Raw genomic sequence first — 21,260 nt, 5'->3', positions numbered from 1 at the left:
CTCTTTCTTTTTCGATGTTGGTGTGTGCCGGGGACTAGGATCTCTAGTTTGCTGGTTGGAGTTTGCTGGTGTCTCGCCGGCGCGGCCCTTCCCCAGTCCATTTCCCCACGATATAATGGCGCGTGAGCACCCGCTCTCCTCCTCCCGCTGGTCACTTGATCAGATGCCCTTTCTGTCGCTGTCGCCATCTGATTATTCCTGGTTGTATATTGTCCTTGCGATTCCCGTCGTCATGGCCGTCGGACTCCTCTCCATCCCAGGCTTGGGCGAAAAGTTCGCGCTGCGTTACCGATCAAGACAGCAGCAACGACAAGACCTGCTCAAACAGAGGATGGGCTCGACAAAGTTTTTGGGCTCCCAGGTGGGCGGGAGCTCCGTCATCAGCTACTCGTACACCGATTTCCCGTGGAAGCTGCTCGCGTGGGATATCTACTACTTTACCCAGTACATTTGGGCGCTGCCGTGGATCGTCTGGCCCATCACCCCGGCCGACTCTGGCGAACTCGACGAGCTGGCCTTCACGAGGCAGAACCTCTTCTGCATCTTCATGCACGTCGTCCTGTGCATTCTACAAATCGCCTTCATCTTGGCTCTGCCGTTTGTCATTCTTTTGCCCATTTGGGTGGCCGGGCTCGGGCTGGGTGCATTCTTCGCCGTCAACTACCTCCTCTGCCTGTTACTCAACGGCCCAACCCTCACCTACACATCGGACCCCAAGTACGCGCCAGCACTGCCGGAGCACGCCCACGAGAAATGGATCTTTTTGAACGGTGTCGCTGTTGGGTAAGTTGATACGTCCCCGCGTCCCTTGTTCTCTGTGGTTCTCGATCATCTGTATGAGCATATTTCTCGGAGCAAAGGCTGACTCTATACTAGGGACCATTGGATGAAGAATAACCTGAACAGGCTGGCTCTCACCTTTAAGAGGCCAATTCTCGGGATCCACAACCAGACTTCGGGTATTCTCTTTGATGTTGTCGAGTGCCTCATCCAGCGAAACTTCGGTTATGCTACATACGACGTGCGAATGTGCTACCGAATCGTCAAAGAGACGCTGTACAACCCGCAGTATTCCAAAGTTGTCTTCATCTTGCATTCTCAAGGAGGTATCGAGGGTGGCCTGGTCCTCGACTGGCTTCTGCAGGAACTTCCGCAAGACCTTCTTGCTAAACTCGAGGTAATTAATGGCTGCTGGCGAAACCTGCTCATGGCATCGCTGACGGGATCGAAATAGGTATACACGTTCGGCAACGCCGCGAACCACTTCAACAACCCGCATCGCCACGTTTTGTCCCAGGCTCTGGCGCAGCGAAACCCCGCCGCCATGACCCTGACGACGACTACAATGTCCGAAGTAGACGCCGTTGGCAGCCCGATATCGCCAGTCGCCATCGACAACCATCGCCGCGCTTCGAGTATGAGCAATGGAAGCAACGCTGAATCTCGCCACTCCCGTACTCCGAACATTACCACTGAGTCATCGTCCACCTCCTCCAGGTCATCAACGGCCGCCCTCGATCGTGCCATCGGCCATGTCGAGCATTACGCCCACTCAACAGACTTTGTGGCAATCTGGGGAGTGTTACACTTTTGTACTTCTCTAGCTGCAGACCACACCATGCCACGCTTCATCGGCCGCCTATTCGTCAGGGCATCAGACCGAGGCGGTCACCAGCTGTGCCAGCACTACTTAGACGGCATGTTCCCTCTCGCCAAGGACCCGAAGACGGGCGAGTTTATCGGCGCCGCGGAAGAAAGCGAGTTCATGGAGAGCGAAATCCAGGTTGGCAGGCAGGGCGATGCGGGGGCAAATGCCCGCGAGGCGTTTGAGGTCTCGTATCTCGGCCGCGGTTTCGCCAACGAGGTTGAATTTCACGGGGAGCGCGTCAAGGGGCGGCACAGGAAGAGGACTGTCAAGGTCAAGGATCTCTCGAGGCTTTGGCTGTATCGCAACGGACGTAGCCCTTCAGAGACGCCACCTTTGTTGTACACCGAGAACGGCATTGTCAGGAATGCCACGTTGTAGTAATTTGTTGGGTGGCGTTTGTATTTGAATAGCATTTAGAGAATGATACCCTTTCAGTACCTTATATAGTTTCTCACTGTGGCAGAGTATTTAGTACTATTTACCCCCAAGTTCATCACAATGTTAAATTCGATGTATGTATATTCATGTTAGATTCCCCTCGTGGAATCTTTCTCGTTCAAATCAAATTACACCGAGTCCCCCTTCACGAATACAGATTGCGGACCTCGAACGAATTTATCTCATGAAAGAGGACGCATATAGTATATCGAGTGTGCTGTGACAGAACCAGTGCTCATATTACATCGAGATATCCGGATTTCAATACTATCAGTAAAAGCTCAGAATCCAGACATCAGGCCGTCAGAGGTCCCTGGCCATCCCCAAAGAGCACATTGTACCACTTCTCATCCCCTTTCTGGCACACGTCGTCCCACCCGATAGAAGCGAACTTCGCCTCCTTACCGGAACCGTCAAAGACCCTTACAGCCTTACTTCCTGCACCTTCTTCCGATGCCCAATATATCATCTCATTTCCAGCATCGCCATGTATGGGAAGTCTCGCCAACGGCGTGAGCTTCCTGTTCGACTCGAGGGCATTGCCCACAAGATCCCGCAAGTGGGGGTAGAACCACGTCATGTTCCACCAGTTCTCCAGCCTCCACGGCTTGAGGCCGAAGATGTAGGCGTTGTGGTGGATTCCCACCGGTGTGGTGCCGAAGAAGAAGTCCGTATAGAGAGACACGTTGCCCCAGCCCAGCCCAGACAGGGGCTGTGCGGCGTCCTTCAGCTCGGGCGGGATGCCCTTGACCCTCACGTCGCCAGGGACTCCCGCCGTTTCCGACCCCTTCCTGACCGCCTCTGCGTCGTCGAGCTTGACGAAGAAGCCGTCGTCTTCCGACGAGCAGGTCGGCGGGATGGTCGCGAAGTCGTAGTCCAGGCCGATGCCGAACTCGAATCTCTCCCCGGCCAGTGCTTCGCCCGCGATCCTCCGCACTTCCTTCGGCAGGGCCCCGGGGTGATCGTTAGACACGAATCCGTTCCACGTCGAGGCCAAACCCCGCACCCAGTGGCGCCACACCTCCTGGTCGCCAATGACCTCTGCAAAGAGCGCCTGGTCGCTCCAAAGCTGCCGGCCGCTCGCGGCGGCCTCGTCGACCTTGTCTTTGCACTTCCGCAGCGCGCCCCTCAGAGACCCGATGGTGCCCATGATCATCCCGCTGTTGACGCACCTGGGCCTGATCTTCTTGTACTTCCTGGCCGAGTCGAACGCGTACGGCAGCACCCGATCGGTCCTCTCACCGTAAAAGTCCGACGGCAGGGGCGAGTCCGGCCAGTACTCGTACCGCGGGCTCGAGCCCGACTCCCAGTCCGGCTGGCAGTCTTTGGCCGTGGTGACGACGATGCTTTGGCTCGGCGGCTGTATCGGGAAGTCGGGCTTGAGGCCGCGACTTTCCCATTGCTGTCTCGCACGGGCGTCGGCGTCGCGGTTGAGGCGGTGGAAGCGCTCGATGAGGACGGACGGGGGGAGCTGGAACCACACGTCGTAGGCATCCACGAGGAGGACCAGGTCATTCTCGTCCACGTCGCCGCCGTCATCCTCGTACAGGGCGTCAATGACTGCCAGGAGCGACTCCAGCTTCGCTATGTGAGACCCGGCGAAGTGCCAGTCGGGCCGGTTGAACTCGCCGCCCCAGTTGAGCATGGTGGGCATGGGGTACCCGAGGGCGACGGCCGACATGACGGTCTTGCAGAGGTTGATGTTCGGCCCGTCGGCGGGCATGAAGAGCCTCAGCCGACGGGAGCCGCCTACGTCAGCACGGGGGGGACTGCCGAGGCGCTCGAGATGAGACCGCGATATTGTCCTCTCCGTGTGGCCGCCGTGCACGAAATAGTTGGCCTCCGCCGGGAACTAGAGAACGTCAGTGGGCGGAGATCGTGTGTGCTTGCCAGAACATACCAGGCTCGTTAACGCATACCCGGCGAACCCAATGAAGATGATGACGGGCAGGATGACATTTGAGAATACGGCGAGCAGCCGCTCGGATATCGCAGCCTGGTTCTGGCCGCCACGGTGCGCCTCGCCATTCAGTAATCCGTCATTTCTTCCAGTCTCCGATGTCGAGTCCCGACGCCAGGCGAAGCAATACGATGGTCTGGTTTTAGGCGCCATTGCAGTGACGCTCACTATGGCAGCGACAGGCCGTGGTGAGTTTGTAGACTCGCACGACGATGCATGATGATTTCTCCTCCAGAGCCAGTCCCCGCCCCATCACGACTGTAAAACGAAGCCCCAATGCCGAGCAGATAGAAACCTGTAATGAGGCATGATCGTCAAGCGGGCTTCTCTTGATCTCGGTGAAGCCAAGACGCGTCGGACGTGGGGCTGGTGCGACGGCTTCCTTTTCCCTATCAATTGCCCGGATCCATCCCACGTGGTGGATTCGATTCGTCGGCAGGGGGGGTAGGTGGGGGTTCCCCGGTCCCGTCAACCGCCCGCTTCTGGTTTTTTCGGCACTCCGCGGGCGACCACACGTGGTTTGCAAGCTTCATTTCAATTGACCGGCTTGTTGTTATGTTTAAGGGCGGGAAAGGGGGAAAGAATGGGAGGAAAAGGGCGGTCGCGGTTCCTGTTAAGTTTTGAAAGAACATATGTTCCCGACGGCTGCGCTGCGATGTTGCCGACCTTGGGCCGCCGCCGCACCAACACTCATTCGTAATGGAGCCGAAATGCAAGTCACCGGCCCGGCCAGCGTCGATGCCGTGGTCGATGGAGGAGTGCCGGACGTTTATGGGGTTTGCGCTGCTAGGTAAACTCTGCTTCGCCTTTATTTTTCCTTTGTTCTGTTTTGTTCTCCTTCGGAGGGCGGACACTCTCTATCTCGATCGCAACCGAAATGGCTGACATCCTGCAGGTCTCGCCAACACGGTCCTCCCATCCATCATCCACGCGGCAAACTATCTCATCATCCCGTACCCGCGGCACATTGTCATTCTGATTGAGCTCCTGCCGGTGCTTCTCACCAAGCTGACGCTTCCGTTCGTCATTCGCCGCATGCCATGCCGGGTACGCCCGCTCGTCGCCGCGGCGTGCTGGCTCATCGCGAAAAGGCTCGCCGACGACACGCCGCCGAACGTGCTCCCCCCCGTGCGCATCGCGAACACGGTGCTCGCCTCCTTCGCCTCGGCCGCGATGGAGGTCTCGTGCCTCGGGATGGTAGGGTCCGCCGGCATGCCCGGGCTAGCAGGGTGGGGCTTCGGCACGGGCGCGGGGCTGCTCGAGAACGCCGTGTGGCCGTTTCTCGTCACGTACGGCGCGGGAAGGCTCCTGAGAAGCGCCACGGGGTACATATACCACCTCGTTGCCCTGCTCCTGGCCGCGCACTTCGTCGTCCTGCCTCAGAGGCTGACCAGGAGCGCCGGGAAGCACGATGGTCTTGACAGGGAACGCGGGGACGCCGAGGAAGGGCGGTCTTTTCTGGGACGGAATCAGACAGGGCCGAGGCCTGCCAGCCCGCAGGGGCCCGGAGGCAAGGCCAGGGCGGTACGCGGCCTGATCCGGTCGGACATGCTCCCGCTCTTCGTGGCGTCCGGGGCGTTGTCTCTGCTGCAGTACGGCGTTGCCAGGGCGCTGGACGTGTCCGGCTTTGAGACGTTCGCCCACTTTCACGCCGCCTACTGCGCGGCTCTCCACCTGGGGACCTGGCTTGGGCGGTCGTCGATCAGGTTTGTCCGCGTCCGGAACTTCAGGCTGCCGTCGGTGGCGCTGAGCGTGTGGGCGGCCGTCGCGCTCTTCAACGCCGTTTTCCTCGTCTCCAACCACATTGCCTTCTTCCTGGCGCTGTTGGTCGGGGTCGTGGGCGGGTCGGCGTACATGAACGTGCTGGCTAGAACGATGGAGGGGTCGAGAAGCGCGGCCGACCGGGAGTTTGGCCTCGGGCTGGTGACCGCGGGCGAGGCGGGAGGGATGGCCGCCGGAGGCGTCCTGGGCGCCGTTCTCGAGACGGCGATGTGCGGATCGCTCGTGAGTGGCAGGCGATGGTGTCGCAGAACACGATAAGAACAACCACAGCATTTGATATTGTGTCTTTTGATTTCCTAATCTAGGGAGGAGGAAATATACAACAAAGTAAAAGAAAGGGAAAAAAAACCTACGTCGTAACCAAGGCGCCAATGACAAGCTGGTCCCGTAACCCCACACTACCCGAAACGGCAATTCTGACTCGATATTGGTTACACATACGGGGAGCATTGTGACTGATCTACCGGGATTCAATGCGTTGTTTAAACAATACGTCTTTTGATTCCCCGAATGTCGTTTGGTGCGGAACAGTCGCTTGATTTAGTTGGCTTCATCTCACAGCCGATTGTTGCTCTGTAAGATTGTGTCCCTCATACCTTGTAACCCGGTCTCCTGGATCTTGAACTGCGACGCTCACGTCTACGTGTAATTAATACAGTACTTCAACGTCTTGTTCTTGTCTTCTACAAGCTTTTATTCTACCCTCTGATCTAGGCACAGCAAATCGCGGATGTGCTTGTCGAATTTGAGCCAAACACTTCGTGCTGGTTGGAAAATACTGGGGATTCGAAACGTCGTAAGGCTTCTTCAGCCGAGACTGTGCAGCAACAAGGTCACAGACCACATATCAATATGTCTCCGTGAATAAAGATATCATGTCTTCAAAACCCCCCTCAAAGGCCAGCTTTCGCTGCTTCAGACCGAACAATAGTCGGAACCTCGTCTTCAAGACTCTTCTCCTGCGGCTTCCAGCCGAGAACCTTCCTGGCTCGTACAGCCACTCCGCGCGAGTTCATACCCCAGCTAGCCGCCTCGAACCCTGCAGGCGACTTGACCGCCTCGTCGAAAGACAACTCTCGAATCTCCGCATCGGCACCCTCGATGAAGCCTTGCTTACGAGCTTCCTGGCCAATGCTAGCAGACAATTCACCCCAAAAGTGCTCTCCATTTTCAGTAAAGAAGTAGCCGTGAGGCCCCCATACCTCGGCGTCGTCCTTTCGGGACGCGTCCAGGGCAGCTTCCACAAGAAGCTCGAAAACAGCGCTGAGATCATGAATGTGGACGTTGTTCCATCGAGAAAGGCCCTTGCCGATACGGGGGCAATATTTCTGCTTCAGGACAAAGGACGCAAGCTCATAAACTTGTCGGCCGCGGCCAGACACGGGGCCACGCCCCTCGCCGTAGATCGTCGGCGGGCAGATGATCGCGGTCTTGACCGAGTTGGCGTGCTTGCCGCCGGTGTTGAGAACAATTTCGTCCACGTTGCGGTGGAAAGCAGCGGCCGGCAGGTTGACGAGCTCCTCGATGCCCTCGTAGTCATTGAAGACCTTGTCGTCCAGCTCCCCGAAGACTTTCTTCACCTCGGAATCGAAGTACGTCAGGATGCCAGTGCCGCCGGTGTGCAGCCAAAATCCCGGGCGGGAAGGCGAGTGGCCTTGCACAAGACCCTTGGAGATGGCGGTTGCGGCGCCGGCATGGTCCGAGGAGTCGGCGGTGTCTAAGTTGCTTGTCAGCACGTGTGGCGCAATTATGGGAGACAGCAGAGCACTTACGTATGACGATATCAGCCCACGAAGCCTCGCGCTCTAGTGTCTCGGAGTCGTCGAGCCCCCCCAAGACGATCCGGGCTGTAGGGTACTTCTCAAGAACCTTCTTCGCTTTGTCATCCGAACGGACTAGGAGCGCATATTCGAAATCGGGATGTTTCTTGTAAATTTGGTAGAGAGCATCGCCTCCAATGTAGCCGGTGGCTCCCGTGAGAAAGACTTTGACACCCATTTTGATTAGTAGTGGTGGTAATCCGAGACTTTGGTTTACTTTAGCTTTCTGAATCACCTCTGTCGTTCCATTACATATGCTGCACCTTTAGAGGGGTAGAGCGATCTATGACGTATGATGATTGTGATTGTGGGTGGAGGAGAAATCTCATTTGCGATGGAGCAATCGCTTAGCTCAGCCGGGTAAATGTTTAGCCCTGGTTGTAGAGACTCGTCAAGCAACCAAGTGCGGCCTCTAAGTCTCTACCCAACTCCACAGAGTTCCTCTCAATTATACCAGTTTCGTTGAACTCTCCTATATATCTCTGTGGCTCCATAGTGTTTAGCAGACTGAATAAATTGTTCAAATACTTGAGTCAACTAGTAACACTGAACCATACTTCCGACTCCTAACAAGCCTTACCGCAACTGAGCTGGCGCATTTCTGTGGAACAATACAGGTTGAGGCCAACGATGTGTACTAGTTGAATATGAGACTACTCAACACACCCTCAAGCACCCAAAGGTCACCAACTCACTTTTTTGCCTTGAGTTGCTTCACCAGCTTATTCATGTGAATGATTGCCTCCCTTGCGCCATCCCAAGTCTTCCTCTTTCCGGTCTCGAAGTACCTGAAAGCATGCGCCGTCTCGACGCCGTGGTTCATTAGATAAGTCAAGTACGGGTCTTTGAACCAAGTAACCCAACCGCGCCATCCCCAGCCGAGATTCTCCATCCCAGTGCCTGCGGCTTTGTGTAGAAAACCCTGGAACTCCCATTGTTTGACGGAGCTTGGATCGGATCTTTTTTCAAGGGTCCAGCGATCTGCAATCCACTGTTGGTGCCGATCGATGGCGCGTTCCATCTCCGGAACTGAAGGGATCATGTCGGCGCTTACACCTCGCCAGATGTTACTGATAGCCATAGACGTAACATCGGAGAAGGAGAACCCGTTGTTTTTGCCAAACATAGAGTATGCAAGGATGGCGATGCTGTCTGCATGCGCCGGTGGGAAGAGATTCATGTAAAGCCGGGCGATGGGTTGTCCGCCATAGGGGTTCCCAGAGGTGTCCGTTTTGGGCTTGCTCGTCTCGAGGAAGGGTACGAGATCAAAGTCTGCCGAGTAGCCTGTGCAACAGATGACGGCATCGACATCGTCCAGAACTGTTCCGTCGGTGAACTCGATCGATTTCCCTCCGAGAAATCTTTTTATCCCATGCAATGAAGTGACCTTCCCTTCACGAAGAAAATCAACTGTGGTGTCTATGCATCCTGTGATATGCAAGCTGAGTGGCGCCATGTTATCGAGCAGCCGCCAAGAAGGATCTAACTTGCCATGTTGTCTCATAAGAAACGACGTGGCCAGCGTCACAAGCTTGTTGGTCATTTTGGGAAAATGACTCTGCAAAAAATATGACATCTGTCTGCGGGCACGAGTAACGAGGAGATCGGTTGGGATACCATCCCGCCAGCGGGCGACGATCAGGCTGCCGTTGCGATGTGAGATGTAAGCTTTGTCTGTTTGCTTGACGAGAACAGACAGCACATCGCTGAGGGTGGCGCTCAGGCCGACGAGAACGACCTTTTTTCCCTTGAACTCTTCTGGACTGATTCACGGCGTGTTAACTGGTTGAATGCAGGACTGAGAATGTACATTGGATTCATACTTGCGGAACTGTTGTGCGTGCATCAGGAGGCCTTCGTACTCTTCCTGCCCTTCGTAGGCGGGCATCTTTGGTTTCGTCTGGTAGCCATGGCAAAGGACCACTTTGTCGAACTCTTGAGATTCTAGGATGCCCGATTTAATCATCTCAACTCGCCATTTTGACCCGTCGGCATTCCGCACGACCTTCTTGACGGTTGTGTTGAAAGTAATGTACTTGTAGAGATCAAAATGCTCAGCGTACGACTCCATGTACTCCTCAAAATCTCGCTGCGACATGAATGGCCCATATTCTACTTGGACATCAGCGTCTGTCATTTGGTTTCGCGTAGTTCAAATCTAGCGGTGTAACTCACTGTCTGGCATTGGGAAATCTGTGAAACCACAAGTGTACTTGCTTATGATGGCGTTGGTGGCTGAGAGCAGTCAGATTATTGGTCAAGTACCAATGACCAGCCTTGAAAGGAGACGCACTCGGCAGGGCAGTGGTCATGGTCTTGTCGTCGGTATACGACCAAAGGCCGCCAACACGGCCCCTTCTTTCAAACAGCTTCGCATCAAAACCATCCTCACGCAATGTTTTGAGCATGGAAATGCCGGTAGATCCTGCTCAGACGAATCAGTCAACGTGATTAGCAGCGGTTAAGCGCTTCTCACCTGCTCCGATCACCGCCACAGAAGGCGGGTTGCCCTTGTCCATTTTCGCTGGCCTCTGAAGTCGAGTTTAGTGTTATTTTGAGACGACAGAAAACGGAATGGCTTAGCTGCTTTGATGAGATGAACTTCGATGTAGCCATTGAAGAAGGGCAAAGCTTGCCATTGATAAGGGCTTCGCTGGTCATTAGGGATGGTGAGATGACAGCTAAACCAGGGTTGTCGCCGTCAGCACTAAACACGCCACGTCCAATTGGATCGACCATTTAAAAACAAGCAGAAATCCTTCCCAAAAAACCCGAGGCAACCAATTAAAGTTTCAACAATAGTGCGATCCGGTACTGCTTCGCGGTGAATTTTGGTAGCAGCGCGGATAATTGATCTGCAAAAGTTCATTCCTTCATTGTAACCCTCCTTGGCTTCGGTTCAGGAGGCAGTCAAAAGGGCCGAGACAAACGGGCGGTTCAACACATGGTAGAAACACTTCAAACTTAATTGGCTACATCAGCGGTGCGCCTAACATCTACGCCCACTGTGACAAGACTTCGCGACCACATTGCCGACACACAACCCTACGTAACCGTCGCTACTACAGTCAGTTTGCTACTAAGGGGGATATTTTTACTATTGCTTCCACAAGTAACTGTCGCTCGCATAATAAAGTACCGCCACAATATTAACTTTCTATCATAGCTGAAATACTTCTGCTACTATGGCTTGCGAGGTGGCCATGGAAAAGTGGTGTGTCGCAGGTCCCAAGTCATCTCTCAAGAACTCAACATTAACTTGCAGGGCATAGTTCAATCAATTCATCATCTTTCATACACCTCAAAGGTTGTTTAACCTTTCCATCGCTGTTTTCACAGATTGACTTCTGTCCGTGTCTGGAAGGTTTACTAAAGGTGTACAAGATAATTGACTGCCACGCTGCTGAAGGTAAAACTCAACTTGGCACCGAGGTTTGGTTGATGGGGTTTAATGGGGCGACACAAAATGAAACTCGATATAATTATGAGCCCCGTTGTGCAGTGCAAGTCTGACAGAAACGGTCTCAATGCAAAGTTGTAGTATCGCAATCTCTAACCAATTTAGACTGGGGCCTAGTGAACATATGTATTGGCGTATTTACTCATCGATACAATGGTTGATTTAGCCTCTATCTTATACAAATAGAGTACAATCCTTAAACAGTGTTCCTACCAAAACTGTTCATACTCGTGGTCTATACTAAACCCAGTCGTATCGGACTAAATCTGGGCCTCTTCTCAGGCCTATCATCGTGAGCCCAGTGAAGATCACCATAAGCTCGGGCTAGCCCATCCTGGCTCAGGGCGGCTCAATTAGGCTTACACGCAGCCCAGGGAAGCACAGGCTAAAGCCGCAACCGCTCAGTTCCAAGTACAGAATGAGAAATTATGGATGTCAGTTCTGGGGGCGTGTGCTACAGGTTTTTGAACGTTTCGCTTCCCCTGAGTTGACGATGGCCATTGGGTAGTGCAGACGACGATATCGGGGTTCTGCCCGTCTGCATGTTGGTGATGGTCGGACCATTACTCGTAGGATGTCATTTGATTGTGCCGTAAGAAGTAATGATTATCCCTGCAAGCGACGCTGAGTCTCCTTGTGCGGATCAAATGTAGTAATTCCCCACCCCCACCGCAAGCTTGCTGCAAGCTTCGGGAACCGACCGGCCTTTTCCCCGAGCATTTTGGTCGCTTTTCGGTAGGTATCCCGCCGGGTTCGGCCCAGAGTCATCGCAGAGTGCGGAGTGCCATCCAATCAAAGGAAAATAAACAGTAGAGTGATGTAACTGCGTTTTTGCAGTTCACACACGCAGCCGATGGGATACGTGCGGTTCAAACCTCGAATGTGGGGAGGAGGGCCACCACGATGCGGTTTCAAACAAGGTCTAAGCGTTGGTATTCAGGACTCCCCGGCAATCAAAACCACCAACGTTCTGTTCTTTTCTCCTCCTTTTAACTTCAAACTTGACGAAGCCTGAGCCGTACGAGCGGGGGAAAACAGCACGAAGCCAGTCCATAATCTATGCGGAAGACATCAATCAAAATGTCAAACCCTGCAGGCCCGCTTGCGAAATACAATGTCGCCAACCGGCTCTACAAGAGCTCGTTGCTTAACACCGTGTGCTTGGTCGCTGGTGTATCCATTTTCTTCTTCGGTTACGACCAAGGATTGATGGGTGGCGTCAACACTGCACGGGATTATGCCGAGCTCATGGGCTTTGGCCATTGGGATGAGGAGGAAAAGATTGTTGTAGTGGACAAGCCGTTGTTGCAAGGAGGCATCGTAAGTGATCAGAGTCGCCCTTTAGTTTGTCCTTCGTCTTATAATGTGCCAGGTCGCCGTTTACTACCTCCCTGGAACCCTTGTGGGATGTTTAGTGGGCGGATGGTTCGGTGACCGATATGGTCGCCTCAAGACCATCGCCGTCGCTTGTATCTGGTCAATTCTTACTGCAGCCCTGCAGTCCGCTGCCCAAAATGCGAACTGGATGTTCTGCGGTATGTTGATGCGACTGCTCGGCCTCTAATCGTAGAGCATAGTGGTTGACTTTGAGAATAGCACGTGTTTTGAACGGCATCGGCACCGGCATGTTGAACGCCATTACCCCTGTGTGGGCCACGGAAATTGCTTCACATACGTCAAGAGGCAAGTTCGTGGCCATGGAGTTTACACTAAACATCTTCGGTGTAGTTGTCGCATACTGGCTCCAGTTGTGAGTTGACACAATCTCGCTGGTACTTTTAACTTCTAACCTCGCAATAGTGGCACGTCAAAGTACAAAGACCCCGCATCTTCGTTCATTTGGAGGTTTCCTGTCGCGTTCCAGATTGTTCCCTTGATTGCTCTCTTCATCATGATCTGGTTTATGCCCGAGTCTCCGCGATGGCTTGTGAAGGTTGGTCGAGAAGAGGAGGCCAGGTTCATTCTAGGCAGACTTCGCGGCAACGAGGGTGAAGATGGTGAGGTCGCTGAGGCAGAGCTCCAAGATATCATCAACATCAGAAACTTGGAACACGACACGGCCAAGCAGCAGAGCTACCTTGCCATGCTATTTGGGTGGGGCTCTGGCAAACTTCATACTGGCCGTCGTGTACAGCTCGTAATCTGGCTCCAGATTCTTCAGGAGTGGGTTGGTATTGCAGGCATCACGATCTATGGCCCCACGATCTTTACGATTGCTGGCATCAGCTCTGAGCAGCGCCTTTGGGTTAGTGGTGTGAACAACATTACTTACATGGTAAGTGATATCTGCATCTATGGGTCTTGTGTTGCGAAGAGAAAGGCTGACACCGTCTAGTTCGCAACTTTGATCTGTGTGTTTACTCTAGACCGGATAGGTCGTCGCTGGACCCTCTACTGGGGCGCAATCGGGCAGGGAATATGCATGTTCTGCGCTGGCGGGCTGGCCCGGGCAACTCTCAACGCCGATCCCGGTAACCGCTCCGGACTTGGCGGTGCCGCGACCTTCTTTGTTTTTCTTTACACTGCCATTTTCGGCGCAACATGGCTCACCGTCCCATGGCTTTATCCAGCCGAGATCTTTCCTTTGCAAGTCCGTGCCAAGGGCAACGCATGGGGTGTCGTCGGGTGGTCAATTGGAAACGGGTGGACGGTAAGCAACCCCGCCTATTCAGAAGCCCACTTGTATGCAGCTGCTAAGAGACAAACATCCAGGTGCTTCTTCTCCCGACAATTTTCGAGAAGCTGAACGAGAAGACTCTCTACGTCTTTGGCGCCGTGAACGTCATTTGCGTCGTCGTCGTCTGGGCGCTTTACCCCGAATCGAACCAGCGTACGTTGGAGGAGATGGATCTCGTATTTGCTAGCGACAGTATCTGGACGTGGGATGCTGAGAAGGAGTTTGCTAGGCTCAAGGCTGAAAACCCTGCTCTTATTCGTGCGGCGCATAGGGGTGATGGTGTGATGAATTCTGAGGCGGGTGTGGCATCGTCCTCAAAGCTTGGCGTTAACTACAAGGAAAGGGCTCAAGAATAGATATAAAGAAGACGAAATGGTTATATGTAATTAGACTTGAATACCTAAGTATTTTACATGTATTAATATTTATTTTTGTATGGAAATATATAAGTTTTTAAAAGCCTCTATTTCAACAGTGGCTATATGAACCACCTAGATCGCTACCTACCTGCCGTCATAGTGCAGATGCTGGTGCGCTTTGGGACGAATAGGAGTCGCTTATGATGGCTGTGCCACGATTGAGGCAGAAGCTGTAGAATCCTTCCTTTTTTGGCGCGTTGTCATGTGCAGCCTTGCCTTGCTTACCGACCATAACTTGAATCCTCCCCCGCCCACTTAGCTCCTAACGGGGACCATTTCCCTGCCACCTAAATTGTAACTAAGAAGTATCTTGAAGGTCCAAACACTTCGAAATGCCCTCAGGTCGCAAATTCCTCAGTCGCCTCGGTATTCGGCTCAGGTCGCGGGATCCTTCGCCCCAGCCCGATGTCGCACCGTCATCACCTTTGACCCAAGGTCCCCAGCCTGTTGCTACCTTAGAGACGCACAACCCTGCTTTCGATATGGCCATCAGTTCGTTTTTTCAGGAGATTACGGAAGAAGAACGTCAAGCCTTCATCAGCGCGAACTCTGGGATTACCGCCGACGATCTTTATACGCACATCGCCCAGGTCGACAAACAGGACAAGCACACAATGGCTAGGAAGCGCTTGGATACAATATCAAGGTTTCTTCGTCTACTGAATCAGCTTGTGAACGGCGTTTCCATAGGTATCCAGGCCAGCCCTGAAATCTCATCCTTGGTCGTTGGCGGGGCCAAGTTGATCATCGACATGGCCGTGAACTTTGTCAGTTTCTTTGAGAAACTGACGATCATGATTCAGCGCCTCAGTGATCATCTTGACCATCTCGAGGAGTTTTCGAAACAAAAAAACAACGAACTCATCATCAAAAGTACGGCAAACGTCTACGGGGGCCTTTTGCAGTTTTATCGCCATGCATATGCAGTTTTCAAAGGCCCAGAGGGGCGGAATCGGAAACACTTGCATCTGAAAACTGGCATACAGGCCCAGTGGAAACCATTTGAGGAAGTTTTTGGGAATATCAACTCGGATATTCAGCACCACCTCAGCGTCCTGGAGCATTCCGCCAGCGCGGCCACTTTCAGCGCTGTGACCAGTCTAAAAAAACGTGGCGAGGAAGAGCTGGCAGCTCGGGAGCGCAAAGAGCTTTTGCAGTGGCTTTCGGATGTGGACTTTGATGGCGTCCAAGCTTCGGTGCTGCGCAAAAGATGGCCTGGAACTGGAAGCTGGCTTCTCGACCATGATCACTTCAAGTCCTGGTTACAAGACGCCAGTGGACCTCCTCTTTTATGGTGCAATGGAGGGCCAGGCACCGGAAAGTCCGTATTGTCGAGTGTGGTTGTCGATCACCTTCAGCAACAACTCCCGAGCCATGCACCAGGCTCGATTCTGGTCTATGCTTACTTTAGCTACCGAGATCATGAGGGGGAGCAAACGGATGCCGCCGTGGCCTCCCTTACCAAACAGCTAATCAGGTCGAACGAAAAGGTCCCAGCCACAGTTGTGAGGACTTTCAGAGACCACAGCAGTCAGGATAGAAAACCCGTACTTGAAATCATAACGGAAATGTTTTGCGAGGTGGCTAAGCAGGCCCCTGAAGTCTTCGTGGTTATCGATGCCTTAGATGAGTGCCATGAGACAGACAGAGATCGGTTCCTTGGTCAATTCGTATCCCAGGTTCTTCAAAATGTCAAAGCCGCCAGATTATTGATAACCAGTCGTCCTGAAATGAGCATATCGGATTATCTTTGCAGCCTTTCGGCACTTGAAATCAAGATAGGCGCCAAGGACACAAGAGAAGACATCAAGAGTTATGTGCGAGGCCAATTGGATGCATCGACAAAACCTATGACAGGCTTCAACGGTATGGTACAAAGGAAACTCCGAGTCCAAGACCCTCAGCTGCGGAATAGGATTGTGGAAGTTCTTGAAGACTTATCTGACGGCATGTTCTTATGGGTCGACTTGCAGCTTAATCAAATCTTCCGGCAGAGAAACGAGGATGACATCATCGAGGTGTTAACATCGCTCCCCAAGAGTCTTAACGATACCTATATTCGCATCCTGCAACAGACAGAACGAGAGTCACGGCCACTTCTGGCGTTGGTTGTCAAGTGTTTGATGTGGGTTATTCATAGCCGGACAAGGCTAAGATTATATGAGCTTCGAGATGCCATTGTGACGGACGAAAGCATCACCGACATTGTGCAGCTCCAACGTTCCAGAAATCGCTACACCATGGCCGACATCATAGATACATGCCGCGGCTTACTGGTCTCAGAGGATGAGTGGAATCGAAACCATCTGAGTGGTTGGGCTTTCGTTCGGCCAGTACACTTCTCCCTGGTGGAATTCATCATGACAGACGCCAGCATCGCACAAGCAAACTTCGCTGTATTGCAAGACATGGAAGCAGTCGAGTGCAACTTGGCACAAGTATGCGTCAGTCACCTGACGCATGTTTGTCTCGCAGCCGGTCCGGCATCAACCTTCGATGAGTTGCGAATAAGGCTCGCCGGGAAAAACACCCCCTTTGCGTGGTATTGCGCTCGGTTCTTTGACGAACATGCCGCCATGGCTGAAGAAACACAAAACCTTAAGGAGGCGCTCGATAATCTTCTCGCACAGGAGGGCTCGGCTCTGACAGCCCTCGCCCAATTGCGACACATGAGAAAGCCTAATCGGAGCCAAGACTTCATTCTTTTCAACTCGGAAGTGAATTCCCGAACCATTATTGAAACATCTCGCCTCATGGAGATTGAGTCCGTCAGAGAAGATAGCCGGTGGAAGGCACTGGCAGTACATCCGGACTCTCTCCATCAAGCTTGTGCCTACGGGCAAGCTGACCAGGTCAAATACTTGCTTGGTTTGGGTCTGAACCCTAGTTCACCAAACAACTCAGGAAAAACCCCTTTCGCAATTGCAATCCAAAGACAACGCCTTGATGTGGTAAATGTTCTTCTACGAGCTGGAACCGACATAAATCAGATAGTTTACGAAAATTTGACGGCTTTGGAATACTGCTCCGGGACTGGGCACGACGCTTTAGTCAAATTATTGCTGGATACGGGTGCCGTAGGTATCGAACATGACTGCACATTTACCTCAGCTCTCTTCAATGCGGTCTGGTCTGGTGGGGAGACAATTGCACGTCTTTTGTTATCACGAGGAGCCGTATCTACGGACGAAATTCTTCGGTCTGCTGCTGAAAGTGGCATGATAGAGGTTGTGGAAGCCAGTCTGCGTTTCGGCATCAGCCCCGACGGCATTGCGTATGAAAAACCTGAGCCTGAACCTGAATCTGATAAGCGTCGGCGGTTTAGGAGATTCTCAAATGAACTGCCTGACTACAGACCTTTGTATTGTGCCTCTAAATGGGGTTGGACCGAGGCCGTCAGAGTGTTACTCGAGTATAACGCTGATGCGTGTCTGGTGGGGGGCTCTTTAGGGACTCCCTTACAGGCTGCAGCACTCGGTGGCAGACTAGATATTGTCAAGCTGCTACTGAAAAACGGCGCCGCTGCTTCCATTAACCATGGTGTTGGAACTTATGGTACAGCATTGTCTGCTGCCGCGTACAACGGTCAAAATTCTGTGGTCCAAGTCCTTTTGGATGCAGGGGCTGATGTGAATAGCCCTGGGGGAGAGCATGGCTACGCGCTGGTGGCATCGGTGCAGATTGACGACACAGGCCTTTTCTCTCGAACAGCCTCACCTGACTTCTTAATGAGCATGCAAAGAGGTCTGGGCACAGGACCAGAAATGAGAATCAATCGTGGAAGACACAACTCCACTAAGAAACTCATTAGTGCAGGCGCAGATGTCGCCAGTCAAGGACCTGCGGCTCTGACTGCAGCTGCTGAGCGTGGACACATCAAGTTGGTCAAACTTCTCATCTCATATGGCGCGCAATTCGACTCCCAAGCCCTCAGCGAAACGGTCGAAACAAGTACAGCAGATATTGTGAATTTGATGCTTCAGCATGGCGCGGACCCTAATGGGCTCGACAAAAAAGGGCGTAGTCCCCTTGTCATGGCAGTCGAAAATGGCAAGCTCGACATCGTAAAGGCCTTGATTGCAGGAGGGGCCAACACAAATTTGCCATCGAGCGGAGGGGATAGTTTCGGCGAAAACAAGACCCGGGCTCTCCACGAGGCCTGTACGCGAGCTGACTTACCCATCGTCAGAACCCTTCTCGATAACCATGCCGATCCTAATCTTCTGGGGACTTTCCACTGGTCTTCAAAGGGGCGTGTGGGCTACGGAAGTGGTCCAGCACAAGGACCTGCACTACACGCTGCCTGTGCAGATGGGTCTTTCAGCCATCACCCCGACGACTGGGATTCATTAAGCCAAGCCAAACCAGAGGTGGTGTCGCTGCTTCTGAAGAAGGGTGCTAAAGTGGACGAATTAGCTGAGGACGGTTGGACTGCATTGGAGCTTGCCTGCTCTTGGTCCAGCGATAATCGCAGCGCGTACAAAATCGCCAGGGTGCTTATTGACGCCGGTGTTGACATTAATGCATCCGGAGGGCAGCATTCCGGGGGGGCTTTAGAAGCCGCAGCCAGGCACGGATCTCGAGACATTGTTGAGCTACTACTGAGCCAGGGCATTGCCGACGAGCGCATCAGACAGAATGCCCTTCAAGTTGCCGCTGATGAGAGGCACGAGGCCATTGTCGACGTTCTTATCAACAATGGCGTTGACGTGACAGTCCCTCATGGATCCAGCACGTTTGTTCGCGAAAATGATAAACCCATACACAGCGCAGCAAGGAATGGGACATATGATATCGCCAAGAAGTTGATAGACGCTGGTGCAAACCTCAACGAGCAGGGCTACTATGGGTCAGTGTACGAGACCGCACTTGTTGGCTACTCGCGGAGTTATGACGGAAAAGGTGGTTGGGGCGAGTTGATCAAGCTTTTACGGCAGAAAGGAGCTGAGGAACCACCGGCAACTTGTCATTATGGATATCTCTGCAACGGACCTAGATGTGCTGGGCCCGGAAAATATGCATGGGAAAGAACATTTCAGCGGGATGATGCGAAACCTGAAGATTGGATTCGTGGAACCCGATTCAAATGTTGTGAGTGCGAAGATTTTAACCTCTGCAGCGTTTGCAACGGCCTATTTGAAGAGGAAAGGATGGAGGGCGTTGATAATACTCTGCCTCCGATATCATCCGATGAGTATGAAGAAGCTGGTGCATCATCAAGATCCCAGTTACGGCATACTGCTCATCACAAAACCCAAGTTTTGGATGTTCGGGACTCTCTCGGGCTCGAAGCTGATCTAGGCCACGAAATGAAGGAGCGTGCACGGAACGATCCTATGGCTTTATTGCACCAGGTAATCGAAGTCGACGCTCTGGATGTGGAGATGTAGCTATTATCCTAGTGTACATAGTCAAAGAATGCCATGCTTCTATTTACATATGAACACGCCTACCAATATTCCTTGACGACTCACAGGTACATTGCTTTTAAATCAGTCATTGGCTTCAGGCCCTTCCGAGGAGCTAACTTTAGTGTCTCTCGGACGAAATATGGACGAGGAACAACAGACGAGATCCCTCTTTCCAAGCTAATCCACCTGGCTTCGACCAGAAAATCGCTGCAGAGCAGTGAAGGAGCCAGGCAAATTCGTCATCTTTCATCTTGATATGACTGAAGTTCTGATACTATTATGCAATTTGTAACCAACTTTCGTCACCTTCTCTGGCACATCTGTGAGACCGAACGTCGCCGCGATGGATATGGGTCTAAGGCTAAGCGTCTCTAGTCCCATACCAGACTTTTGAAATCCACTTGTGACAGGAGTGGACTTTTGACCGGTGAATATACATTTGAGATTCGCGAATGTTCTCGAGCTTTGACATTCCAAAGTCTACTACATTTGATATACTGTTCCCGAATGTGTCGGCTACACAGTGTTCTCTACAAGCAATGACCATGGCAAGATATTGGTTCGGGATGATCTCATTGATTCTCTCGGTTATTGGTTTGACCGGCAATATTCACGATGGCTTCAAAGTGGCGCTACAGGCTTCTAATTCCTAAGATCTAAGTCTGGCGGGCGGTGCACAGGGCACCAGTTCCCAGGATGTAGCTAGGAACTAAGTCTGGCCTGGAAAACCCACGAGTTCGAACGAACCGGAGTCGAACGCGCTACCGGTGCGCCAGAGGGCCGGTTATGTCTGAACCAAGAAATTGAGAGCTTACAGCCCCTGCAAGCAGTGATGGCGGGGCAATGGCGAGCCAATGGCGGGGTTCGGAGCGGGGAATTGAGCACGAGTCATTAATGTCTCGCTGATTTCATTTGATATCACCGAGCTCGTTATGGGATAGGTCGAGGTATTGTCTTGAGACACTAAAGGCCTGTTTAGTGAGGATCAAATCTCAAGGACAGATTATCTCCGTCGCTGCGTCAGCTAAATCGCTATGACAAAGTCTTCCTAGCAATAAGCCCGTTGCGAGCTGAGAAACTTGGCTCACATAACGCGACTGCAGCTGGGAACATGCAAAGAGACATACGACAGCGCCTCAAACTTGGATATCTTTTGGTATATGATAGACAATAAGTACGAATAATTTCCCTTCCCATCAGCTTCTGATTGGAGTTCTAGCTGCAAAAAGCAAATTCCAGCAATAAACTATTACACGGCAGTGGAACATGACAGTTACAAGACAGAAGCGAGCTTGGGAACTTGGGCCGGAGACTGAGTGTTCCAGAAAACAAACGTTGGGACAATGATACCGACCGATGACCCGCTCCGCTCCGCAGTTTGAGTCACATAGTCGTAGAAAATCGTACCCGGTAGAGCAAGCGAGTGCTGTCAAGAGCGTCAGCCGCTCCCCGTTGACTGGGTCCCAATGCGTTTCATCATATGCGCTTTTCATTGCCGCAAAACATTCAGGACGAAAGCAGATCACTGATAAGGCGTGTGCGGTGTTTTGAAAGGAGAATACATGATAGTTGTGCACATTGGCCTAGGACGGGTAGTTTGGGTATTTACCCTAAGTATCCGGAACTATTGGGATCTTAAAATATT

At 52.6% G+C, this 21,260-nt stretch overlaps 7 protein-coding genes across 7 annotated transcripts; 4 read left to right on the top strand and 3 right to left on the bottom strand.

The window, feature by feature from the left end:
• Nucleotides 1-115: 115 nt before the first annotated feature.
• EsH8_I_000584 (uncharacterized protein) lies at nt 116-2,026 on the top strand (the record flags this gene model as incomplete). The annotated part of the gene is made up of 3 exons (XM_083267997.1): nt 116-783; nt 877-1,177; nt 1,235-2,026. 3 exons carry the CDS (start codon nt 116-118, stop codon nt 2,024-2,026), a joined length of 1,761 nt encoding a protein of 586 aa, XP_083118435.1.
• Nucleotides 2,027-2,381: 355 nt separating this feature from the next.
• Nucleotides 2,382-4,199, bottom strand: EsH8_I_000583 (glycosyltransferase domain-containing protein; the record flags this gene model as incomplete). Its single annotated transcript, XM_083267996.1, has 2 exons — nt 2,382-3,938; nt 3,987-4,199. 2 exons carry the CDS (start codon nt 4,197-4,199, stop codon nt 2,382-2,384), a joined length of 1,770 nt encoding a protein of 589 aa, XP_083118434.1.
• Nucleotides 4,200-4,745: 546 nt separating this feature from the next.
• EsH8_I_000582 (batten's disease protein Cln3) lies at nt 4,746-6,086 on the top strand (the record flags this gene model as incomplete). The annotated part of the gene is made up of 2 exons (XM_083267995.1): nt 4,746-4,836; nt 4,942-6,086. The coding sequence occupies 2 exons, from the start codon at nt 4,746-4,748 to the stop codon at nt 6,084-6,086; spliced, it is 1,236 nt and encodes a 411-aa protein (XP_083118433.1).
• Nucleotides 6,087-6,721: 635 nt separating this feature from the next.
• EsH8_I_000581 (uncharacterized protein) lies at nt 6,722-7,826 on the bottom strand (the record flags this gene model as incomplete). Its single annotated transcript, XM_083267994.1, has 2 exons — nt 6,722-7,545; nt 7,601-7,826. 2 exons carry the CDS (start codon nt 7,824-7,826, stop codon nt 6,722-6,724), a joined length of 1,050 nt encoding a protein of 349 aa, XP_083118432.1.
• Nucleotides 7,827-8,339: 513 nt separating this feature from the next.
• EsH8_I_000580 (flavin monooxygenase-like protein) lies at nt 8,340-10,167 on the bottom strand (the record flags this gene model as incomplete). Its single annotated transcript, XM_083267993.1, has 5 exons — nt 8,340-9,411; nt 9,472-9,760; nt 9,824-9,883; nt 9,942-10,073; nt 10,125-10,167. The coding sequence occupies 5 exons, from the start codon at nt 10,165-10,167 to the stop codon at nt 8,340-8,342; spliced, it is 1,596 nt and encodes a 531-aa protein (XP_083118431.1).
• Nucleotides 10,168-12,188: 2,021 nt separating this feature from the next.
• Nucleotides 12,189-14,141, top strand: EsH8_I_000579 (general substrate transporter; the record flags this gene model as incomplete). The annotated part of the gene is made up of 6 exons (XM_083267992.1): nt 12,189-12,428; nt 12,481-12,643; nt 12,705-12,858; nt 12,909-13,383; nt 13,444-13,758; nt 13,821-14,141. The coding sequence occupies 6 exons, from the start codon at nt 12,189-12,191 to the stop codon at nt 14,139-14,141; spliced, it is 1,668 nt and encodes a 555-aa protein (XP_083118430.1).
• A 395-nt stretch (nt 14,142-14,536) lies between these two features.
• EsH8_I_000578 (ankyrin repeat domain-containing protein) lies at nt 14,537-20,158 on the top strand (the record flags this gene model as incomplete). The annotated part of the gene is made up of 2 exons (XM_083267991.1): nt 14,537-19,053; nt 20,140-20,158. The coding sequence occupies 2 exons, from the start codon at nt 14,537-14,539 to the stop codon at nt 20,156-20,158; spliced, it is 4,536 nt and encodes a 1,511-aa protein (XP_083118429.1).
• Nucleotides 20,159-21,260: the final 1,102 nt, after the last annotated feature.

This window comes from Colletotrichum jinshuiense, chromosome 1, assembly GCF_051148585.1.
Source record: "Colletotrichum jinshuiense chromosome 1, complete sequence".
NCBI lineage: Eukaryota > Fungi > Ascomycota > Sordariomycetes > Glomerellales > Glomerellaceae > Colletotrichum > Colletotrichum jinshuiense.
The sequence above is the reverse complement of the archived record's forward strand: the minus strand, read 5'-3'. Positions and strand labels throughout refer to the sequence as shown.